At 38.8% G+C, this 17,027-nt stretch overlaps 1 protein-coding gene across 2 annotated transcripts; it reads left to right on the plus strand.

The window, feature by feature from the left end:
- The first annotated feature begins 233 nt into the window (after positions 1 to 233).
- Positions 234 to 11,717, plus strand: LOC131690279 (ADP-ribosylation factor-binding protein GGA2). Of its 2 annotated transcripts, XM_058975928.1 has the most exons (6): positions 235 to 415; positions 489 to 649; positions 703 to 840; positions 900 to 1,374; positions 10,110 to 10,626; positions 10,683 to 11,716. In XM_058975928.1, exons 1-6 carry the CDS (start codon positions 382 to 384, stop codon positions 11,425 to 11,427), a joined length of 2,070 nt encoding a protein of 689 aa, XP_058831911.1. In that variant the 5' UTR covers positions 235 to 381; the 3' UTR covers positions 11,428 to 11,716. The 2 variants fall into 2 exon arrangements, with proteins under 2 accessions (XP_058831912.1, XP_058831911.1); XM_058975929.1 differs by lacking the exon at positions 703 to 840 and having other exon boundaries at positions 234 to 415; positions 10,683 to 11,717.
- The last annotated feature ends 5,310 nt before the right edge of the window (positions 11,718 to 17,027 follow it).

Consider the following 17,027-nt stretch of genomic DNA (forward strand, 5'->3'; position numbering starts at 1 on the left):
TCTTTGGCTAAGACTTCGGTGCGAAAACAATCCCAGTTAAGCTCACCCGGAAATGAACTGGAATTCTGGCTGGTTCCAGTTCGTATTCCGGCTCCAGTGACACAACCGATTCTAGTTAGAATCGGTTGTGTCACGAGTCCGTGTACGAACGGGAACCAGCCAGAATTCCAGTTCATTTCCGGCTGCACTACTTTACTGGGAATGGGAACATCAGCGACAATCCTAATCTAGTGTTCTGTATCTACTAATAAAACCGATGTATGACAGCAGCAAAATCAAATTTTGCAGTAGAGGAAAGAAAAATAATAGAGATTTATTGCAAACTTAGATATTTAAATACCTGTTTTAATCTTATTTTTATATTGTTTTCGGGCGAACATTATGGATTCGAATACTGTGCTTGATAGTTGTTTAGGTAAGTAGCTTTTTGTGTTACCGTTCTACATATTATTTAAAGAAAACCTGTTCTCGATTTTTTAACCCCATAGGCAAAGCTGTCCACCCCAATAATACAGATCTAGATATTTCGGCAATCGATCAGTTTTGTCTTACGCTGAAAAGGAACCCAATGCTGATGCAACATGGAACACAGCTGCTTGCCAAAAGAATCCAGTCCAGTAGCACCAAGGAAGCGATGTTCGCATTAGAGGTAGTTTTGTTAGTGTATTTTTACAGCCACGACTGAAAATGTTTACTTATCAGGCTCTAGAAGAATGCATGGAAACGTGCGGAATAGAGTTCAGATCGGAAATAAATAAATTTCGTTTTCTCAATGAACTGATCAAACTGGTGTCCAGAAAGTTCGATGGAGATAAAACGCCTAGAGAAATTTCTGAAAAAGTATTTAACATTGATCATTGATTCCAGTACATTTAAAAAATGCTTAATTATTTTTTCAGATTCTTAATATCCTGCTAACGTGGACAAACAAATATGAAAGCTGCAATAAAATTCAGGAAGCCTATAATTTGCTTAAAACTCAAGGAATCGAACACCATCCACAGCAGAACGTGGTACTCAAGAGTACTCAAAAAAACGACTCACGTGGTAATCTAGACGATAGTCATTTTGCAAAACTTCGAAAGTTGATCAATAGTTCTAAACAGGAGGATCGCGATAAGGCTAATCTATTAATTCAGAACTTTTACCGTGACGACGAAAGGCGAACGCAGATGAAGGCTCGTCGTCTAACAGAACTGCAGAAGGTGGCGGAGAATACCAAATTGCTTGATGAAATGCTTTCAGAGTATCGGTCAGGTGAGAGTTCCGAGGAAGAACTGGCTATTATTCGAGATATATTCCACTCTTGCAAAGAAATGCACCCAACGATCATTCGTCTAGCGGAAGAAACACAGCATAGTGAAGGAATGTTAGGTAAGCGAATTGGTTGAACGTTCATGGGTATTTTTGGTCAAAGTTACCTAACAAAATTAGCATTTCAAATTATTCTATGGCAGTTTGAGCGTAGTTTATCTTGCATTCCCATACAAGTGTTCTATACCTTATCGTTCGTATCTAATGCAGTTCTATTCAAATCAAACCGAGTCAAAAATCTATGTTTTGAAGCAATTTTGCTTATATTCAATACTATGTTTGAACTTAATAATTGTAACTAATTCGCAAAATTTCGATGTTTTTAGAAATTACAAACAGTCTAATCTGACGACGTATCAGACAGCATAAATTTGCACCACTAAATTGACAATACATTATGCTAGACTTGAGTATGATTCCTGTCATTTTTGTCATGTCCATTCTGGTATCAAAACGTGGTATTTCTTACTATTGCATGGTGACATGTAAGTAAATTTTACCATGTCTTCATTTTCATCCAATGTTGATAATTGTCATAAACATGGTTATTGTGAAAATTGTCAGCTAGCTAAATTAACTATAGGTGTTTACTATGTTGTAGTCTATATGGTAGTTCTTAAATTTAATTTAAATCGTTTTTTCGCTATTTCGTTTCTTGATACACTGTACATGAAAAATCGTATACATCAATTTTAGCACTTTGTTGCACTCGGTAAAAGCAGGTGTCGTATATGCCTGTCCGAAAATGTATTGTTGGACGCTTCATCTAGTACATTCAGGCGAACTGAAATCATGGATTTGTTAGTTTTATATTGTATTATAATACTTACCACTGTTGGACTGAAACGTGATAATCCACTATTATGTCCACTTCATTTGGCTTTGTTGGTAATAACCCGCATCTTGTGGAAATAAACTTAAAATTATATGCTTTTCCTTATAGGCACGCGGAGCGAATTTTTTTATAGCTTGACCAGCAGTGGAAAAATGACTATGTTCATAGTAATTTCAAAAATAATCCGTGTTCAGTTGAAAACACTGGCAAATCTTTTCATTGATACAATGCGTACGTAGTAAAGCAGATAGAAGTCGGGCCCGGAAGCATAATAAAATTAAACATTTGTGTTGTTATTTCAACCATGGAGTAAATATTAAGACAAACATGTAAAATAGTAGAAACCATGAACACCGACAAGTTTGCACCTGTGTAAAAAATTTCATGCGCGCGTTCAATATTGAACGTGCTGTGTGACGATGTTCAGGTTTGCACCAAACACCGAATGCGAGCGAACGCAGTATGAACATGAGTACAAGCATCCAATATGTTGTGGGCAGATAGGCATGAAGAAAATGCGATAACTTTGCGCTTGGTTGAAGTAAGAGGTAGGACAACAACTGGCGAAAGAATGAGTCGGCTGTGGTTTCTATGTTGAACGAATGAATTTCATATAAACTTGTTTCCTGCAAAGAGTACGTACACGGTATACACGCACGGTGTACGCACACGAACTTCGAGTGTGCAATCGAACGTATTTATTTGAACTTGTTAACATTCATCTTTGTAGGCCGTCTGATTATTATGCAAAATAGATTATTTCATCTACAGAGAACAAAACTTTTATCATATGTTTTCTCGTCGGATCTTTTGTTTCGTTCCAGCATACCAGTTACCAGTACTTTAACATAAATAGAACGGGCTAATGGAGCTATTATATGTAGAGTGAAATTATGCTACTTATAATTCACTACCTATATCGTCGCTGTTGTGCTATCTTATGACAAACGCCATTTTGGGGTGAACTGAGTTAGATATGCCATGTTACTAAATTTTAAAATCTCTATAAAGTCGCGTTTACAGAATTTCGAAATTCTGCTGGGTTACTGAGATATAGCGAAACACGATTAGGACAAGCGCCAATTTCCCGAGTGATCCAGTTGTGCTATCTTATGACAAAGAAAAAAACAGACAACATTCTCAGTTTGTTGGCTTGCTATAAGCCAAAAAGCTTATAGCAAGCCAACAGATGTCTCTGATGACATAGGTAATTCTAGAAAAACTCTAGTAAGAGAACTGCGGAGAGAAAACAGCATTTTTGGCAACGTATGCCCCGACATTGTATGGCAACACGTCCAATGTTATAAGGATAGGCAATGTTCGATTGGATTCGTTTTTTGACAGCTAAACGTTAATCCAATCTATCCAAAATGCAGTCTCCGCAGTTCTCTTTCTAGAGTTTTTCTAGGTAATTTCTATGCAGATCAACCATAACGATCAGCTAGGTTCTTGTCTCGGGAGAAATTTTTTTCTTACCATAGTTTTTTTTCTGGGAATGGTAGGGTTATATTTTCAAGATTATTGAACAAATTTCGTTTTGAGATTTCCACTAGTTTTGGAAACTATACCGAAATGTAATGATGATGCAAGAAGAATGTTTGTTTCGTCTAGTCGCCTGTCAACAATAACGTTGTGTGATATATTGTCTCTAAATTGTTAATGGAACCAACTTTTGATTATTGTTTTTCCCGAATAAAGGAGGAAAATTGAGGAAACTTTGTGTTCTAATACCATCATTTTGTAACCCGATATTGCTGCTATCGTATGGAAAGGTATATTATTGGACATAAGGAACTATAACGCATAATTTTACGAAACAGTTATGATTCATTTTTATATGAAATCTTCTGTTCACATTTGTGACACGTCATACGTTTTTCATCACAATACACACTTATGACATGTATGCAAGCGACTTGGTTTACATTTTAAGTAACAACTGTAAATATCGTCAACAGATCTTCGCACAAATCGAGAGATTACTTCAGAAAAGATAGAAGCATCGAATGGCTTCTCCGAAAAGCTTCCAACATTTATAAATTTTAAAATACGCAATCTCAAACTTTAAAAATCGTTTTTCTCGAAAAGTGCTAAGGGACCATTAATAAATTACGTAACGCAAAAATTGCCCAAAATTAACTCCTCCCTCCCCCTATGTAACAAATTGTCACAAATTTTTCCATCCCACCCTCCCCTGTTACGTAACAAATTCCAAGAAATTTTTTTTTTCTTCGATGAAAACATGTTACGTAACGATCTAGTTAACACCCCCTCCCCCTATGTCACAACTTGTCGTACCCCCCCCCCCCCCCCCCCTAAAAGCATTACGTAATTTATGAATGGTCCCTAAATGGCGCTTGTCATAAGATAGCACAACAGCAGTGGAGTGCTTCGTACGTAAAAGTATAATCAACCCGATTGCTCGGTTTACTCAAACATGTGTCATTACACGAGCAGAAGAAAATAACTTCAGAACAGCAAATTCAGATATATTGTACCCAATACTTGAACACCTTAATAAGGCATTAAGGAGCCTTGCATAGGATGTAAAATACCTGAAATAATAACTGAGACATGTACTACGAATAACTAGTTGATAATGAAACGAGTTATTATAATACCTGAATAATAACAAAACCTTTTCAACCTTCCAATAATAAAATTCACTGTATGGAGGTATTTTTTTTCTTTCGAGAGTTGTCCTACTGGAGCTGTAGAGCTAGGTTCTCGGAAGGGCTCCCCGTCAGAATCACATACTACAATTTGCAGACGAGACAGGCAATGTCGCCCACTAAAACACTGCATTAGGCCAATTGTAGCGGGCCGTGATTCTGAATGTGATATTCATTGTACGGTTCAGGTATGTGCGGGCATAGGGACTCGCGATCGCGTGTATGATCGCGAAGAGCTCGAGCATTTGTACGTTAACGTGTTCGATCGCGTGTGCGTTTGTATGTCGCGTGTGCTAACGTGTATGTAACTTCGCGTGTATGAATTCCATTCTATAACCGTGTGCCTTTCGCATATTCGCGTGTGTTCTTGGATAATCGCGTGCGGACCGTGAATCTAATACTTTATTTTTTTGGTGTACTGCTAAGATGCTAAAAGATTGTGAGATTCTCCATATCACTGAGTGCCCGGTGACGTCGCCATGGAACGCGTTGTCTAGTGGATATTTGCTTTATTTTTTGATTGGTCCCACTGAATGTATGGACCTAAGTTTTTAGGACAGAGAGTAATGGTTTCAGGACGTGATAGATTCATGAGCGCGCGAAAACGGACGTTTGTAGGTTCGTGTTTGAGACAGCGTTTGAAACTTCGTGAGTGCTAAAACGTTCTCCTTATTACCGGGATGTTACTAAGTTTGCGGGATCGCGAATTAGGTGTGCGTTGTTAATCGCAAAGGGCTTAAGCGTTCGTATGCTAACGTGTTTGTCACGTGTGCTCGCGTTCATGTGACTTCGCGTGTACAAGACTGGATTTTGTAACCGTGTGCCATTTCCTAAATACGCGTGCGTTCTTGGATGGTCACGCGGACCTTCATTCTGATAGATGGTTTTTGGTGTACAATTCACATTCTGACAGGGAGTAAGTTACCCCATATCACTAAATTCCTCGGTCATGTTACCATGTAACGTGGTGTCCAGTGGATATGAGAGATTTCTTTAAATGATCCAATTGAAGGGATGCACCTGGTCTGCTGATATCAAGGATAGAAACATCCGGAAGTGACCGATTCATGATCGTGCGAGTGTGGGAGTTTTTAGGTTCACGCTTGAGACCGCGTTTGAAAATTTATAGGAGCTGAGACATTCACTTTATCACCGAGATGTTATCATGTTTACGAGATTGCGGGTGTAGGTGCCGGGGATGGTCGCGAAGGGCTCAAGCATTTGTATATTAACGTGATTGTCACGTGTGTGTGACTTCGCGTGTATAATTTTGATTTTATAATGATGTAGCGTGAATATGTTCGATCGCGCGCGGACCGTGAATCTGATGCTTAATTTTTAGTGTATAGTACAGATGGTAGTCCGTTTCCCTATGGGGAAACTTGAGTTCCAGGTCATGTCACCATGGAACGTGTTGTTTAGTGAATATGAGCGTCACTTTTTTGATTGGTTCAACTGAAGGCATTAGTCCAGACTGATAAAACTTTCGGACGTGACCGTTTCATGATCGCGCGAGGTGTGGGTTAATGTTTGAGACCGCGTTTGGAAGTTTAAAGATCCCACGTTTACTTAACTACCGGGGTGTTTTCATGTAGGCGAAATCGCGGGCGCAAGTATATGTGGATTACTGCAACTGCATGGTCGCGCCCGTGGCCAGGCCTGTGTTATCGCGAAGGCCACGAGCGTTTGTACCTATATGAGTATAGATAGCGTATAGTAGAGATATACTAATAAAAGGAATCATAACATGCTGAATAAAGAAAAAAAGATGCAAAGAGCTTGACTAGAAGTGTATAAATTGAACAATACTATTTTGGTATACATAAATAATGGAAAAGCAAACTAATAGATGCACAAAAGAAACAGACCAATGAAGTAGAATAGAAAAACACATGTAACATGCAATCAAACTCGTCTAAAGGCAGCAAATGTTGTATATTTATTATTACCGACAATTGCATGCTGTTAGACTTTCATCATGCTATGTTGGCCGGGAATGGATGACTCACGTGCGTCGGTAAATTTATTTTACCCTAATTTATCCAGCCCGACTTTCCCCACTGAATAGAACCAAATGCTCAGATTGATCACCAGAAGTATTAGCCACTATTCTATCATATACGTCAGTTCTGCATCCATTTCCTGAACCAACTGTCACAAATACTCAGACGAATACATACATAGATACACATACGAGTAGCACATAACAGTTGTACACTAGTACGAAAAACTACGATTATCACAAAGCTACAACTAATAGGTTTCTACTTATTCAACTTTATTAAATTAATTTGATTAATAAATTAATTTAATTAGTGTATGCACGATGACGAAGTCGACCGATAAATGGACACACAATGACTCCCTCCGTGAACCCCGTCCACGAATACCACCATTAGAACAATATTTGCAAACATGGCACAGCAAAAGTCAATCTACGTCTATCCGCCAGTCGGCCACGTCACCGCCCATAGATCAGTGGTTTAGCGTTGGTATGCGCTGGTGCGGAGTATGAAAAGACATATAACATAAAAAAGGCGCATAAGCCCTCTCGGTCTCCTCGATGCACCACTATCGAGGCGTAATGCAATACCCATCTTAAGGCAAGTGATGCTTGATGATGTTTGCAATACCGTCAAACCCCTAAACCTTGGGGAGGGAAAACTCACTGTATGGAGGTATTCAATAAAATATTGATTTGTTATTTGTGAAAATTACTGGAATTCATGAATAATACTAAAATAAAGCATTATAACTCATTAAGCAGGTATTGAAAAATGTTTCTTCAATACCTGCTTAATACCTGAATAATTAATATCAGGTTTTGGTATGATACCAGAAAATAGTATGCTCGGGTTATTGGCCAGCTATTTTCTCCTGGTCTGGTAAATACACTCGAAAGTAAATGGTACTACTGCCGTTCTACGCATAATTGTCCCATGTATATAGGGAAACCCATAGAACATGGGACAAATATGCTTATAACGGCAGCTTATACCATATAGTGTCTTACGTCAAACGATATCATGCCAAATGGCTTTGTGTCAAGCAGGGTTATCTTGTTCAGAAGCTAGGACAATTTTTAAAGTGTTATTTTGTACTGTTAGTACTGATTATTTTTCATTTGAATACATTTTCTAAAAGAGTTTCCCTTCCCTTCCTTTGAGTTTCATTTTTTTGAATGTTTGATTTGATGTTACACTTTAGAAGCTACGCAATGTTTATTTAGAGTCTTTCGAGATAGTGACTACGATTTAGGGTTCTTATTTGACTTGTTTCATTGGTCGTATAAATATGACGGCTATATCAAGGAGACGTTCCTGGTGGACGGTAAACGGTACAAAGAAAATTCCGCCGGATAATCCATACAGAGCTCCATGACATTCCCAATAGGAGCGGTTGGTGTTCTGCTTGAAACCATTGATCACCCTTTTTGTCATCGTTTCGGTTTCTGGTTTTCGGTTTCTCCCCAATCCTTTTGCCTATAACCAACCGTTTTGAAACACTCAGGCTCAAGAACATTTTTTTTACTGGTCTCTCCTCCTTATACTTGCGCATATATCAGTGGCGCCTTAATCGCAAATGCGATTACAGTCCCAATTAAAAATATATTCAATTCAAAATGACCGCTAACGTTGGCGACAAATTGTTGTCGAGTATTATGTCTGTTACTCTATGATATAAGTACCAGTTGGCATAAGCTATGGAAATACTTTCGAATGTATTTAGTGCCACATGTTTTAGTAAACCGAGTTAATTGTAAATTTGCGTACGGAACATTTCCAATGCAAAAGAAAGATAAATGCTCTAAAAACCCCCCAAACCATTTGGTGGGACGTGCATTCATTTCGATTTTGATATAGATTTTAGGAAAGCTTGAAAGAAGGAACCAACACCTATGTTTGAATAAACCGGGCAGATGAAAAGATCGCTAGTTTGCGTGCAAGAGTTATTTGGCATATACATTCAAAGAACTGCTCATGTTTGAAAGAAGGAATCAATTCCTATGTTTAAGTATACCGGTTATAGAAGCGGATAACATTTTTGCTTGCAGCAGCATTACATCGCATCAGTTCCATGACTTAGGTAATGCGAAAACCTTTGGCATCATCACACAAAAGAATAAAAACTAACTTTTTCTGGGGAATGAGGTATTCTGAGAAATTACTTTCTGGGAAATGGGGCATTCTGGATAATGGCTTTCTAGGGAATGGTACAGTCTGGAAAATGTTTTTCTGGGACACAGTACATTCTGTGATATGAAATTCTGAACAACGAATTTCTGGGAAATGGCTTTCGGGGGAATGGTATACTACCGTTCTACACATAATTGTCCCATGTATATTGGGAATCTAATCGAACATGGGACAAATTTGCTTATAACGGCAGTATACAACCGTTATAAACAATAAAAACTCGAAAATCTCGTTTTTTTTCAATAAACTCGGCTGTGTCTGAACTAAAAGTCCTAGAGATCAATTTTTTTCGCGAATATCTCAAACATTGTACTAAATAATAGATTTTTTGCAGAATTTTTCGTAGGTCACTTTTTTCAAAACATAATTTTCAAAATATGCAAAAATGGATTTTATTATTATGTTGGTCTATAAAGGATTCCGAGAGACAGGGATAACTTATCAACTAGCATAAAAATAGATTATGTTGTTTTTGAGGTCGCTAATTACGATTCTGGTAACAGAATTTGAAAATTCAAAATGGCGATTTACGAGAGTTTTTGGGGTCGCTGATTACGATTCTGATATTATAATTACAACATTACGTCAGAATCAGAATCAGCGATCCCGAAAACCCCCTTGTAAGATGTTTTAGGCCAATGTAAAAAACGTGAAATTTAGCCAAGCACTGTCGCCATATTGGATCCTCCACTTTGTATTTTACATTTTCGACGTCAGAATCAGAATTAGCGACCCCGTAAACTGCCGTTATAAGCTTAATTGTCCCATGTTCTATGGGATTCCCTATATGCATGGGACAATTATGCGTAGAACGGCAGTAAACCTATATAAAACTAAAAATAACAGTATTACCAATGAAATAAAATTGCGTCGCGAAGAACTGAAATCCTTAAGTATATTTGTCCTAGGTAAAAGAACAGGTTTTAAACTTTCATCGCCTTTGTCTCGACTGAATAATTTGCAACATGGGACAAATATGATTGGAACGGCAGTATTATACATATAGAAATATTTGGAACCTATTTTCAATGTTACCAGCGATATTTCAAGGCAAACGACATATTAAAGTGATTTATATTTTCACCGTTACAGAAAAAATCTTTGAAGTTAACGATAGTCTAACCCAAGTACTGGACAAATATCACCAGGTCATACCAACCAATCCGCCAATTGGACAGGGGTCGTATCAAAAAAACACAACGTCACCGTCTCAACAAAATACAACGGCATCGTGTCAATCCCAATCGAGCACATCGATTGAAACATCGTCGTACATCCCAAACGTTATTGGGCCTGATCCACTTGATACGTTATTTGATATCTCTAATATCCCTTCGAGTAACGATCCAATTCGCAGTACTTTTGACGATCTCAGTGAAATATTTTCATCGCCTGTCACAACAGATCAAGGGAGCATAAACCCGGGCTCATCGACCTCGTTAACATCTGCTGTAAACACTGAAACTATCCTGACTCCGATGGTCATCACTAATGCGACAGTGGCTAATAATGACAGATTAAAGCTAACCACAAATGGTCTCAACAAATATTGCGACTTAAAAAATCTTCTACAAACTAATGTCAACGGAAATGTCAACTATCATCAAAGGTATATTTATATAATTATTCAGAAGTGAATGCTAAAAATTTGCACTATTTCCGTAGAAAATCTGTAGCGAGTTTTGCTGATAACAGACCAGTAAGCACTAACACAAATCCAACTACTATTGACCTGTCAGCTAGCACCGAAAAATCAATTCCTGACTTGGATTCACTAGTGAGCGGAATGAAGTCTACGCTTTTGTATCAAAACAGCATGCCAGCGGAGTCTGAAGAAGTGCTTACTTCTGACAACGTTAATTCTAGTGAAGAAGATGACATAATATTGGACCCCGTCACACCTGTGGCAGAAGCATCTCAACCATTGTACAGTGTGGTAGAAGATTCTCCAATAGCAACATCCGCAAAGCCTCAAATTAAAACGTTAGCTGAAATTGTAATTGATTTAGACAACATTCAGCCTAGTCGTGAACCATCGCGGACCGTTTGGGACGACAAAGATGGCCTTCAAATAACGCTCAATTTTGCGAAAGATCATCCTCGAACGGACGTCTCAGTGATCGTAATTTCCACCATCAATCAGGGTCGGGTAGAAATCCTAGATTTCAATTTTGATGCAAGCGTTCGAAAACCGTGCAAGCTTCGCCTATTACCAGCTTCTGGCTCCAGTCTTCCCGGTACCAAACCGTTCCGACCACCTGCAGACGGAATCACACAGGTCCTTCTTCTGGCAAATCCTTCCGGCGAACCGGTCGATTTGACTTGTATACTTACATATTGCGTGGGTAATGATCCAGATCCAATCAAGGAATCTATCATAATGCCGAAGGTGCCTTTCATCAAGCAATAGTACAGTTTAGTTTGGGTTCGTATGGCAATCTAACACTACGACACCTAACATGCATCGTGAAGAATTCGAAATGCAGCTTGTGATGTATTAAAAGCGACGATAACTCGATATTCTAGTTATGTTTTGAATTACATCGTTACTTTAGCATACGTTGTTGTGAAAAGCATTTAATTTTAATCAGCTATATATCGTCCTACTATGATATATGTTGATAATTGAATTATCCAATAGTAGTTATTATCTGTAAATCAAAAATAGATTTTATCAGCTTAATTTTACGAATTATTTCTTTTTATTTCAACAGTTTTGTGCAAATAGGAGAGATTAAACAGCTTAAAAATTAATGATACTTGTTTTATGTCAAATAAATATCACAAAGTGTCCTTTCTCTACTGTCAAGTACAGCTGGAATAAAAAAAATGTACGCACAGGTCGGCTGAATCTGAATATGTCGTTCGAATGCCCAACGATAACCGAAATGGTAAGAAAGATTGTTGAAACTACATTGAAGGAACGAGTAATCAAGAACATAACACTGTTCGACAAAAACAAACTTATTCATTTCGTTTATTTGATAAGGCACGGTTACGTTAGCTTTTTTTACGTGTCATTTTTTTCTTTGTTTTACATTTTGAATTTTTTTAAACTGCTGGGTTACTCATTTAAATATAATTTTGTTTTTATATAATGAAACTAAAGAAATTTTAAAGCTAACTTATACATGTACAAGAGAGGATAATATAATATTCGCATGATTAGGGGGGGGGGGTCATTTTGTGTGTTTTTCATATAGTAATATAGGATTTTTAGAAGGGATATTATTGGAACAATTAATTATTAACTAAGCGGAACAATTTTTATTAAGATTAGGGGGATTAATTCAATTTTTATTAAGATTGGGGGGGATTAATAAGGGCTATTTTTAAGTGGTGGTACTGTTTGGCATTTCTTATCGAGATTATATATTGATCAACTAAAACTACAAGACAAGGGGCACATAAGTTTTGGGAAGATAATCAAGGGGAAGGAGGGGGCAGTTGAAGTCCTACATCTGTGAGACAGGGGAGAGAGGGTGGACAAAGCTGACAGCGGTAGGGGGGGGGGGGGGGGGTAAGATATTAATTTTCAGTTTCCGGCATCGGCTATCAACGATAAAGATTACAGATTCGGACGGATGCATCATAAATCGGGACGCCGGGCAGTCTTCCTCGAGCCGGCAGGGGTTCCTCCAGACGATTTTGTAGTACGGCTCAGATGGATCGGCAACACACCGCGTTGTGCTTGTGATTTTGTGCTGTGGGTCTCGTATTGTTGGGTCATTCGACAAAGATGTTTTTTGTCGTCTTGGAGTCGCATCAACCATCGTTGGGGTATGGTAGGCGGAAGAGAGCACTTCTGAGAATGATAAGAAAATAATAGGGGCAGTTAAATCTAAATATTGATGGTTTTTAGGAAGGTGTATACGAGGGACATATAGAGGAGATCGCGGCTTACCAGTACATTTCGAACTGGGACATTGGGTGATCTTCCTCGGGCCCGAAGGGAATCCAATAGTTGTGATCTGGCAGAACAGTACTCGGCGCATGCCCAGATAATATGTTCAATATCGTGATAACCGTTGCCACAGGCGCAGATACCGCTATTTGCAAACCCAATACGTAAGAGATGAGCGTCCAGCGTGTAGTGATTGGACATGAGCCGAGACATGACACGAATGAAATCCCGACCCACATCCATTTCCTTGAACCAAGGTTTCGTCGATACCTTAGGGATTATCGAATGTAACCACCTTCCTAGTTCTCCATTGCTCCATGAAGTGACAACTTTCGAGGGTTCTCTGATGAATAATACTGAAAAATTTACTGAAGCAAATTGGCCTTTATATATGTTACGTTCTAAAGCACCCGCCTTAGCTAAAGAGTCCGCTTCTTCATTACCTGAAATAAAGCAATGCGAGGGAACTCAAACTAAGGTAATCTTGTACGATCTTACAGTCAAAGCACGCAGGCGCTCCCAGATTTTCCCCAGAAAATATGGAATGTGTTTCTAAGTTCCATTGAACGGAGAGCTTCGATTGAGCTGAGGCTATCCGAGACAATAAAGTAATGATCGATGGGCAAAGATTCAATGATCCCAAGGGTATCCTGAATAGCAGCAAGTTCTGCGACGTCAACTGAAGTAAGATCATTAAGTTTGAATGAGGCGGTGAGGTTTTGATTGAATATACCGCAGCCAATGGAGCCGTCGAGGCTTTACTCGTCGGTGTAAGACATCTTGTTGCAGTCGACTTCTCGAAATTTACTATGAAGATGCTTGGAATCACTTGCAGACGTATGTGAACCGGAATTCCACGAATCTCGTCTTTCATGTATGTGTCGAAGCATGAGGGAGATTGACACGGTTGGGATAATATAAAGAAGGATTGGCATTTTGTGTCATATAATCGAAGTACAAGGACATAAATCGAGTTTGAGAATTGAGCTCGACAAGCCTCTCGAAGTTTGCAATTACTAACGGGTTCAAGATGTCGCTTCGAATGAGCAATCGATATTAGGGTTCGCAGTACCGACCCATTAAATTCGAAAAAAGCTTCAAAGTTAAATTGAATGCTCAAACTGATGACCTTATTCTCAGATGATTGATTTATACTGATCAAAAAAACATGTTTATTGTTTGTAAATGTTTCGGAATGGCATAATTCATTTCACAGAAGATATTTTTCGCATGCCGCACCTTCTTTTATTTCGAAATCTAGACCATTTTGAAATCAATAACTTCTAAGCGGTGCGACTTTCGTCGACTTCAACAGATGGTAAATGTAAGAAACCCTATTAACAACAGTAAATCAAAGCGAGAATGGTAGTAAATCCGAGCAGGTTGCTCGCATTTGCTCTCTTGCTTTTCTGTAAATTGGTTTCGACATTTATGTCATTTGCTTACTATTCTCTAATGTATACCAAAGCTCCTTGCTTTCCTGTAAACTATGGAGTTTTGTCGAATTTTCCGATCGCCAATAATTACAACTCGCCCCATTTGAAACAGTTCACCAAGTCTGAAATTGTTAGCTACTAAATCGCTGTTCGATCTTTTATAGATAAAAGTTTAAGAGCAAACCAAATACGGACATGACTTAGACCATAGTCTTATTACGCGTCACCCAGTGGATAATGGAAACCAATCAGATTGTCGGCGATAAAAAAAATCATAACAATTTTTTATGTTTCTTACTCTAGATGCGAATATTTTGAAATTTAGTACAATATCGTTAAAATTTAATTTCGACAAAATCGTGCAGAAATTTAAACATACTAGTCCGTACAACGGGAGCTAGTAATGTTTAGCTTCTAGAATTATTATGGTGATGGCCCCACCTCATTCCCCACAAAGGTGTTAGCTGAACGATTTATCCAGAAGGTAATTAATATATTAAAATAATATATTGATATAAAATATTGGGTACTGGCTTTTGTTCAGTACCGGTATTACGGTACCAAAAATGGGTCGGTATTCGCGGGATTTTCGGTACCGGTATTACCGGTACCACAACCCCAATCGATATGAGAGGACCCAAAGTCAATTTTTCAGTGGAAGGACGCCGACCAGCACTTCTAGACTTATCGTACACGCAGAATTTTATTTATGCATCGATTGGATTCACTCTAGTTTGATGAAATATATAGCCTGAATCACATCTATGACACGTGTGAATGCGACTTTTGTTTACATTTATAGTACATACTCGCAACATAGTCAACCTATCTTCGTAATATTTGAGAGATTAATGCAGAATAGATAGAAGCATAAATTGTCTTCGTTGAATTGTTTCTACCAATTACAAGTTTCAAGATATTCAATGTCAAACTTTAAAAATCGTTTTTCTCGAAATGTGCTAAATGACGCTTGTCATAACACAACAGCGACGAGCTGCCTTAGCGTGCAGGAACTGATAAGACATTCGTCAATGTCATTCACGTAAAAGTTGTGGAGAAGGGGGCTTAGACATGAGCCCTGGGGAAAACCCATGTAGCTAATTCGCGATGTCGATAAATCACCATGCGAAAAATGCATGTGTTTTTCAGACAGCAAGTTTAGCAAAAAGTTATTTAGCTTAGGCGAAAAACCATGCTGGTGCAGCTTCTCAGAAAGAATTTTGATACAATCTGAATCAAAAGCCCCCTTTATATCTAGGGACACTGATGCCATCTGCTCTTTGATAGCATAAGCCATTTGAATTTCTGTTGAGTACAACGCAAGACAATCGTTCGTCCCTTTGCCTTTGCGGAAACCAAATTGTGTATCTGACAGTAAGCCATTTGCTTCAACACAATTGTCGGGGTGAAACAAGATCGCGCTAGATCTTCTGTGCCGGGGCGGAAACCGGACAAATCTTCTTGGCAAAATCGAATATTCAAGGGTTTGAATATTCCACGCTCTCGTTAGTACTTTGTTGAGTTCGTAAGCGCCGGGCCGTTCGCCAAAGAGTGCTCATCGATGTTGTTCTCGTTAACCCGCCGACTGGTAGCATAATGATATAACACTAAAGTCTTTTTTATGCGGTTTTTTATGCGACTTTTTTATGCGGATTTTCAAAGTTATGCGGTTTTTTATGCGGATTTTCAAAGTTATGCGGTTTTTATATGCGGATTTTCAAAGTTAAGCGGTTTTTTATGCGAATTTTCAAAGTTATGTGATTCTTTTTATGCAGCTTCCTTTTAATTTCTAGGGCATCACCTGAAGCGACTTTTCTCGAAAGATAGATCCTCGTGAATGCACATGCTTAAACAAAAGACATAAAATGTTCATATTTTTATTTTAGGTTATAAATTACTAGTCTTTGGGTTAAGGATATGAGAAGCATTCTTGATGCAGTGAAAATAAAAACAGAAAATGACTGAATACCTTTTACATTTCTCATAATAAAACTTATGCAATCGGTCGGAATTTCGACTTTTTAACCGAGGCCCGTAGAGTCGAATCTCTTATACCATTCGACTCAGTTCGGCGAGATCGGAAAAAAAGTCTCTGAGCATGTATTTTTTTACTTGGTGATAAAGCTTTTAAGCCGACCCGACACACGTTCAGTAGTTAGACCATACTACCGATTTCGTCCATCGTGTGCCAGAGTGAGGGACTCTGAACAGAGAAGATAACTCTGAACCCTATTCCTCTAAATTCCACCAAGAAGTCCGACGTTTACCTGATCCCCGGATTCCATTTGAAATAACTACTTTGGGGAGAGGCGTGCTAATGCACTTCACTTGATTCCAGGTCTAGCTGATCGTGCTAGATTTCGCTTGTCTCGTAACCGTCATATCAGTCCTGCACGGCATGATATTCTACATGCCTTTCTCTCTACGTTGACCAGTTGGATGCCGTGGTCGATCTGGCGATTCCGGTTAGAGGGTGGCTTCCTGTTCACTGGTGCCCCAACGACCAGGATCTGTCGCGTTCGGTGCTACTCGGCGTAGTTCCCGACGGTGGAGCTAGCCTACCTCGGCGAAGAGCTCCCCGACGAAAGAATGTCCCCTGCAACCTTTGACGGACACGTTATTCTTCCTTAGATGCAGTCCGGCAGAATGCCGAGATCAGTCCAGCGATTC

The sequence above is a fragment of the Topomyia yanbarensis genome, chromosome 3, assembly GCF_030247195.1.
Source record: "Topomyia yanbarensis strain Yona2022 chromosome 3, ASM3024719v1, whole genome shotgun sequence".
Classification (NCBI taxonomy): Eukaryota; Metazoa; Arthropoda; class Insecta; order Diptera; family Culicidae; genus Topomyia; species Topomyia yanbarensis.

Coding starts and splice junctions, on each gene's coding strand:
- LOC131690279 (XM_058975928.1), top strand. CDS start 382: ATGGATTCGAATACTGTGCTTGATAGTTGTTTAG. Junction 841..899: donor CTAGAGAAATTTCTGAAAAA/GTATTTAACATT, acceptor TTATTTTTTCAG/ATTCTTAATATCCTGCTAAC. Junction 10,627..10,682: donor AATGTCAACTATCATCAAAG/GTATATTTATAT, acceptor CTATTTCCGTAG/AAAATCTGTAGCGAGTTTTG.